An 8,620-nucleotide genomic window follows, 5' to 3' on the forward strand; every position below is an offset into this window, starting at 1 on the left:
GATGTTTCCTTCATCTAGTACCTGTGTAGTTGATTGTTTTTAACCCAAGTGTAGGACCTAACATTTATTCCCTTTAAATTTTATCCAATTAGATTCAGCCTATCATTTCTAGGCTATTGAAATCTTTAAAAATTGTGATTCTGTTATTCAACATATTAACTATCCCTCCAAGTTTCTTATGTCATCCACAAATCTGATGGGTAGGCCGTTGATGTCTTCATCTAAATATTGATTAATATGTTGACCAAAGACCCAAGGATAGATCATTGGGACACTCCACTAGACACAACCCTACATGTTGACTTCGACCCATTATTAAATAGTCTCTGAGTTCACCCATTCAACATATCATTCACTATCGGTGCTATCATCTAGCCTACAACAGAATATTGAGGAAGACAATCCATGCCTGATTTAGTTCAGAGGATGTTTGCCCCCCACCTCAAAATAAAGAACAGCCTTATACCATGGAGGAGGGAACAGGCTGTAAGCTTACTTACCCTTCAACCTACTTGTGTCTTGGAGCTGCTTCAGGGCTTCTACAGATCCCTGGCCTCCAGGCCCCAGAGAGGTTACAGGCCCCACAGGCAATCCATGAGTCCTGAGAGCTGAGGTAACCTGTTGTGCTGTGTCCACCCAGACATCCTGGTGGGAGGATATGACAGCCACATGAGCCCAGCCAAAGTGCTTCAGGACTGCTAACAGGACGTGGATGGTAGAGGGCAACGTGGGGACCAATGTGCCTCCAGACTCTGGAGCCCCACATGCCCAGGAGAAAAGGGCCTTGCCCCAGTTCTGGCCCAAGAGTGCTGCTGCTGGGCAGTAGCCAGGACTGGAAGGCCCCACAAAGGCAGCCACAGCACCTCTATAGGAGAGGAAAGTAGCCAGGGCCTGGGCAGTATTGCAGCCCTCCTCAAGGATCACATAATCAAGTCGGGTGTCCAGCTCCAACAAGAAGTCTTTCTTGGCTCGTGTGATGGCTAGCTGGGCAGCCACATGGGGAAGGGCTTTGGTGAAGAGGAGGTCACACTCCCATGGACCCAGCACCCCCACAACGAAAGAATCCTCATCCAGTGTTGAGTTGGGGCTCAGAGGAGCACCTAGGACGAGACAGCATAGCATGACACTGAGTAAAACCAGCCAAGGGGCCCTCACAAAGCTGAAGGGAAAACCCCATAAGGGTCTGATAAGCCACAGCCATATACCCTGAAGGCAAAGAAGGTCCAGGGTCTTTCCATTCAGACAATTCCAGAGAGAGGCTTCAGGTGTCATGGTCCCCCATGGTCCTGGAAAGGTAACAGAAAGCCAGATCAAGGTCATCCTCATGTCCATCATCCTACCTATAGCCAGCTCAGATTGAAGTGGGAAGGAGAAGGTGGTCATCAAATTTTAGAACCTTTGATGCAGAATTTCAAAGTAACCAGTCCAGCCTGTACTTAAGCAGGAGCCCTGCACCACCCATTCAGGCAAGCCTTTCTATGCTTTTGTTTTCATTGTGTTTGTCATTTGCTACAGTATCATAACATTCCCTTGAATTCATATACTTCAATTTGCACGGCTGTTTACCAATGGATGGGCATCTACTTTGTTTCCAGTGCTTTGCTGTTGCAGAAGCGTTGCTGTAAACATTTTGGTGTCTAGCCTTTTTCTTTATCAGTGGGGAGTATTATCATTGTCATCATTCTCATCTCTCCACAAAGTCCTGCTCTGGTGCATCATTGCGGTTTGGTGGTGACCCTGCATTTTCAAAAGCTAAGCCAAAGAGCCACAAGCTCTGGCAGGTGCTACTAAGTTAGAAATATGTGGACCACAGTGTGATCACAGAAGCACCAACCTAGTGAAGCACACGGTGGTTCATTGCTGAGAGTCTGGCCATTCGGTGATTTTATTCTTTGACCGTGTTTCTAACCTATGAAACAAGGAATGGCCTGTGAAATCCCCTTCTGCTTTGGCAGTGATCATGGCAGAGTAGAGGATCAGTCAGTCGTCAATAAACATTTATTAAACACCTACTCTGTAGCAGGCACTGTGCTAAGGGCTGGAGTTTGCCAAGAACAGCCCGTTTTCAAGACATCTATAATCATCAACTTCACTATTAGTCCTCTAAGATCTTTGCTTAATGAACAGCAAGTGGATATAATCCTGGAAGAAATGAATCATACCAATTTTGGCATTCCCACTATAAATAAAACAAAAAGACAAAAAATATTCCAGCTGATTGCAAGGATGATTCCCCAAGTGTTCTTGGTGGAGGCAGATAAAGGAGTTGGTTTTATATTGCAGTCAACGAAACAACATTTCACAGGGCATTCAGTACCTTGTGTTGCAATGCTTAAATAAAATTTTGCAAAAGACCACCATGAAAATAATCTGTTTATGTGTTGACATCTGTTTTAGAGGTTGGAGAGCTAGAGGAATTCCAGGAAGAGCTCAATAAGGCCCTCCAGATGAAATTAACACAACTTTTTGGTACTCAGTTGTTGTTTGTGCTTCCTTCTAGAAGAGGACCAATGACATCAGGGGGATGATGTCTTGATTTGTGAGTAAATTGGATTTGAATGAGGCAGAGTGCAATGTCCTCAGCCTCACTCTCTCCTCCAGAGTCATCAGAGCCCAGTGGCAAGACGTAGGTCAGGACCCAGATGTAGTGGGAGGTCTTGGCCTTTTTAAGCTAAGGTCTTTCCCAGGTCTCAGTTTGTCTGAGGCAATGCCCATTCAGTGATTTAAGGCTAGGTAAGAACAGAGGCAGAAGGTGGCCTACTTTGCCTTCACAAAAGAGTCAGTCTGACAGGGGAAGAGCCTCAGAGTTTCTGGCCAGAACAGAAACAATTTCTATTTACACTCACTCTGAGCCATCAAAACCCAAACAATGAGTAAGTGAGGCTTGGGCTGGGACCTGTTATTGGCCCATCAGTGAGAGCCAGAGTGATTTGGGTTTAAAGGCATAATAGTCAAGTAGCTCCATTGGAATGCTAATGAGCTTTATCAAAGCTTGGTTTTTCAGAGCTATATTTCAAGAAATTGTAAATGGAAATTACGTGAGACAAAAGAGTCCCAGTTAAAAAAAAACAGCAAAACCAACAATGATAGAATAAATAAGTAGGAAAGAAAAAAATCTAGCCCCCGAGCCCCAAGATGCCTTGCAAAGTTTAAGCAATCAAAATTTATGTTCCCTTGGACAGAGCACCCACGTGAGGGAGAAACTAATCCTCAATGACCTCAATGCAAAGGTAAGACCAGGTAAAGATGGCAAATATATATGTTGGAAAGCATGATTCAGGAGTAAGGAATGAGAGACCAAAGACTGGTATACTACCCAGGAACCTCCTGACTATGTTATGAATACTTTCTTAAAGAAAAGAATCAGAAGGTGGTGAACATGGAAAGTACTTAAGAACATCACAAGAATGAAATTGATTGTGTTTTGAAAGGAAACAGCTTGTTCCTAATCTGGGAACCATTCCCAAATACAGTCAAACCACCTTCACATTAGAAAAAATATCTCCAAACTATTACAAAGCTAGAAATAACAAAACTGAGAAAAGGATGGTATGCTGTTAAAAGAACTGCACCCTGGCCTATTTAAACAAGTAATTGATGCCAAGAAATGGGGAATGGATGGAGGAAAAGACACTGATGATGATTACAACAATTTCATACAGATGTTTAAGCCATGTAGATCAGTTCCCCATGATTTAGAAATCAAAAGAGCTTAAATACCACCATAGTAGCAAATGCTTGACTCACTTGCCAGGCAGAGAGAGGGATTCCAGCCAAAGAATATAAATTGTTTCATAAAGTTTTACAGGGAAGAATGATGGGCTACCTTGAGTAACATTGTAAGAAGCTGCAGAGGGGTACCCTCTGGTGAGAAAGCTAGATGAGAGAACCCACTAATGAAAGCCATCCCAAGAGAATTTAAGGATGAAAGGGTAACAGATAAATTAAGGAAACCATTTTCAAAGATTTTTATACCAAACTCTTCTTATGACCAAGGATAGTGGCTCCCCCTGCCCTCTCTCCTGGGGTCTCATAGGGGCCACCACCTCATTTAGACTCTCATTTTCCAGCCTCAAATGTATTTATGGAGGAAATGGAAATAGAAGGAAGAAAATGAAGATGACAAAAGCAGCTGGACCAAACCAAAAAGACACAGAAGAGGATGTTCGTACAATATCTGCATCTATGGAGGGAGAAGCCATACTCCTGTAATCATAGATCCTTGAAGGACTGAAGTAACTTGGGATGCATTAACCAAGAAGTAGCCTTTCCTACTGCTTTGGCCATAGGTTTTCTTAACCTCTAATGATCTCAGATAGGATGCATTTCTTTTCCTTATTTATAAACTGGATTTTAAATACTACTTCTAACTAGAACAATAACTGAACTTGGTTTTCTTCAAACATTCTTGTACTTTGCCTCCTCCATACCTTTGTTTATAGAGTCCCCCAACCACTGGAAGAGACCGTCCCTTCATCCCACACCTGTCCCTCCCTATCGAAATCCTACTCATCCTACGAGACCAAACTTAGGTGCTACTCCCTCTTGGAACCCTTCCCTGATTCCCGTTTGAGAAAACTCTCTCCTTTTTCTCTCAATGAGAGTCAATATCTTTATTGTATTCTACAGATTAACAAAAGGTTTTTCTCACATAATCTCAATGAATCCACAGGCCAGAATACTTTGTTTGTACTTCTGCCTTGCACTTACCACACTCAGCTTCATACTGCAACTGTATATCTTATTTCCATGTCTGTTTGATTATAAGCTCCATGAGGGAAACGCCTTCTCACCTGGGAATGGGGCCATATGCACAGATGGCCCTTAATAAATGTTTGTTGACTGAATGATCAAGCAACAAGTTTGTTGAGCACCTTCAATGAGCAAGGTGCTCATACCTCAGGTGAGGTATGTAGGAGAAAAATAAGATATGAGTCCTCTAGTTTAATTCAATTAAAGATCATCACACCTGTACTATGTAGTAGGCCCTGAGACAAGCCTAACGGATCCAAAAATGAAACTAAGTTGATATCAGAAGCTTACAATTTTCTCGGGAGGATGAGTGATGCGGTAGAACATTTATACAGAGAGTTAAAGTGGGAAATAATTTGAGAGAAGGGGACCAATTCAAGGGTTGTTGTGGAGGTAGAATTGACCATCTATTTGGGGACATCAATTATAAACACATGGAAAGAGAGCTAGTCATACGACACAGGACAGAAGCACCAAGTGAATGAGATTCTGTAATTCTGAAGGGTTTTGAATCGTAACGGCGATGGAAAAGATCTCAGAGACCTCCTTGGCCAACTCTTTTATTTTCTAGAAGATATAGAATCTCAGAATCTTCCACTGGCAGGGACCTCAGAAAGCAACTAATCCAACCTGCACCTGAACAAGGGTCCCCTCTACAGCGTCCTTGACAAGCCATTTAGCCTATAGGTGGAGAGAGCACTGGCCTGAAGTCAGGAAGACTTGAGTTCAAATCCAGCCTCAGGCCCTAGTTGTGTGACCCCAGGAAAGTCGACTACCTCCATCTGCCTCAGTTTTTTCAACTGTAAAATGCAGGTAGAAATTGTACCTACCACCCAGGATTGTCTTGAGGATCAAATGAGCTAATATTTGGAAAGCACTTAGTATAGTGCCCGGCACATAGTAGGTGCTCCATAAATGTTCATTCCTTCCTTCTCTGCTGAAAGACCTCTAATGATGGGGAACTCACCACCTCAGGGCCCATGACATCTTTTTCCCAGCTATTATTGTTAAGAAATTGTTCACACTATCAAATCAAAGTCTGCCTCCCATCACTTGATTCAGTTTCAGAGGAAGGAGGTCATGGACTGAGCTGGTCAGGAAAGATTTCCAGGAAGGAGGTACATGATATTCTGATCATTTTTTAGGGATTTGGATTGGCATAGGACAGAATTCAATTTCATTGATATGTTTCCAGAAAGTGTTCTTTTTTTGTGGAAATTAGCCCAAGTTTTGTTTTCAGCCAGAATAAATAGATTTCTTCATAAGATTATAAATTTAGTGCTGAAGGAGATCTTATAGACCATTTTGTCTAACCTTCTCATTTTATACATAAGAAAACAGCAGCCCCAGAGGGGTGGGGGGAAGTGATTTGCTCAACTTCATACAGGAAAGTAAATACAATGCTTAGTACATAGTAGGCGCTTAACAAATTTTTATTGATTTTATTGATTGAAGTGAGTGGCAAAGCTGGGATTTGAACCCATGTCCTGGCTCTAAATCTATTGTCCTTTTCAAATGCAGACCATCTGCAGTGTGGAATCTAGAACAAGGCCTGGACTAAGAGTCAGAGGACCTGAGTTTTGGACTAAGTTTCTAACTAACTCATCAAGTGATCTAAAGTACGCCATTTCTCTTTTTGAAAAATGTCTAAGTTGTCTCAACTGTAAAATGAAAGGACTGGATTGGACAATCTCTCAGGTCCTTCCTACTTTTAATATTCTGTTTCCTAACATCCTTTCCATCTCTGACTTTCCATGTTGTAAGAGCCCTTCCAACTCTTGTACGTTATCTGTTCTGCTTTTATTCCTTCCAGTGTCCAAAGCCTCCCCGTAATGCTCCTGGGATTTAGAAAGATGTAGTCCACTTCTCTCAAATTATTTTCCACTTTATCTCTCTGTATAAATGTTCCACCCCATCACCCATCCTCCCAGGAAAATTGTAAGCTTCTGATGTCAGTTTAGTTTTATTTCTGGATCCATGAGGCCTAGCTCAGGGTCTAGTTACAGGGGTGGGGAACCTGAGGTTCCCTTAATAAAAGAATTTGTTCTGTAAAACCTGGATTCAGTCAAAAGGCCACACCCAAGGACCTAGAAGGCCACATGTAGCCTCGAGGCCTCAGCTTCCCCACTCCTGACTCTAGAATATGCTTAAGCACATAAAAGAGAATAGATTGCCCTAAGAAACTAGAGAAGAACTCGGTTCTAGCTGAGAGCAAAACTTCAAGGAGGAGGTAGACTCTGGACCGCATTTTGAAGAAGGAAAAGTTCAGTAGGTAAGGGAGGATGCAGTGTAGGGAATCTATTCCAGGCATGTGAGACATTGTGTGCTGAAGTGTACTGACAGAAAACAGAAGGAGAAGATTGGGAAACAATGGTTCAATTTGGTTGGCACATAGAATACATGTAAAGTTGAGCATTGAGAGATGAGGTTGGAAAGATAGGTTGGGGATAGATTGTGATGGGCATTAAATGCCAAGCTAAGAAGTTTGAAATCCATCTTAAAAGCCATAGGGAGCTACTGAAGGTTGTTTTGTTTGTTTTATCGGGTGAGTGACATGATCAAAACTGCATTAGGAAGATCACTTGGATAATTATTAACAGGTTCATCAGAGGAGGGAGAAAGTGGAATGCTACTGAAACAGTCCAAGTGAGAAATAATGAGGGCCTGCGCTAGAGCAGTGGCACTAAGTGAATAGGAGACAAATGTGAGAAATCTTGTGAATGTAGGACCTACAGAATGTGGCAGCTGGTTGGATACAGGGCTGTGGGTGAGAGGAAAGAGACAAAGAGGACTCTGAGGAATGCTAAGATCTCCAAATTAGGAAGAAATCGCAGGTTAATTTCTAACCCAGCCCACAATGTTACCTTCTACTACCTTCCTGGAAAATTTAGCTCTGAAGACCACCAATGAGGGGGAATCCGCTAGCCTCTGAAGTAGCTCGTATCACTTTTTTGTATAGCTCTAATTGTTAGGAAGGGCAGCTAGCTGGTGGACAGAGTGTGGAGCCTAAAGTTAGGACGACTCATCTTCTTGAGTTCAAATCTGGCTTCAGACGCTCACCAGCTATGTAACCCTAGTCAAGTCACTTAACCCTGTTTGCCTGAGTTCCTCATCTGTAAAATGAGCTGGAGAAGTACATGGCAAACCACTCCAGTATCTTTGCCAATAAAACCCCAAATTTGGATCATGAAAAGTAAGAAATGACTGAAACAACTGAACAAGAAGTTGTTAGTAAGTTTTTCCACCCTCATTGCCTCTAGTTGGGGAACGTGGGAAGGTGGCAATACGCTAAGACTCAGAGGTTTCCAGATCCCCTACAAGCACCCATTGCTGATAATTCTTTTCTTTGAGGCCAAGTAGAATGGGTCTGATCCTTCTTTCACATGATGGCCCTTAAAACACTTGAAGAGAACCATCATATCCCAGGTAAAGGTCGTGGGGGAATGGAGATGTTGGATTCAGTTTGATATATGTCTATGTTTGGGGATCTGAGAGGATATCTACATGAAAATGTCAAGAAGAGAATGCAAAGAAGAGTTGTTCAACTCTAGGAAAGAGTGTTGGATTTGGAGTCAGGCAACCTGGGTTCAAATCTTCCTTCCACCACTTAGTACCTCTATAAGCTTAAGAAAATCAATTCACCTCTTGACCTCAGTTTCCCAATTTGTAAATTGAAGGTCTCTGACTAGATGGTCTTGACATCCCTCTGAGCTCTAGATCTATTATCTTAGAATCCATGAAGCCTCTCCTGATACCTGACTCAGCTACTAGTGTGAAATTGCCTTGTATTCATTCCGTGTAGATTCTCTCTACATTTATATTTATGCATATTGTCTCCCCTATTAGAATATAAGCTCCTTGAGGATGG

General features: G+C 42.4%; 1 protein-coding gene across 1 annotated transcript in view; it reads right to left on the reverse strand.

The window, feature by feature from the left end:
* The window catches only part of LOC110210716 (guanylate cyclase D-like), a 56,478-nt gene extending 55,356 nt beyond the window's left edge, over positions 1-1,122 (reverse strand). The window contains 1 exon segment of the mRNA XM_020989808.2: positions 501-1,122. Within this exon segment, the coding sequence (XP_020845467.2) occupies positions 501-1,122 (622 nt within the window).
* Positions 1,123-8,620: the final 7,498 nt, after the last annotated feature.

The sequence above is a fragment of the Phascolarctos cinereus genome, unplaced genomic scaffold (assembly GCF_003287225.1).
Source record: "Phascolarctos cinereus isolate Bilbo 61053 unplaced genomic scaffold, phaCin_HiC Scaffold_726;HRSCAF=1367, whole genome shotgun sequence".
NCBI classification, from domain to species: Eukaryota; Metazoa; Chordata; class Mammalia; order Diprotodontia; family Phascolarctidae; genus Phascolarctos; species Phascolarctos cinereus.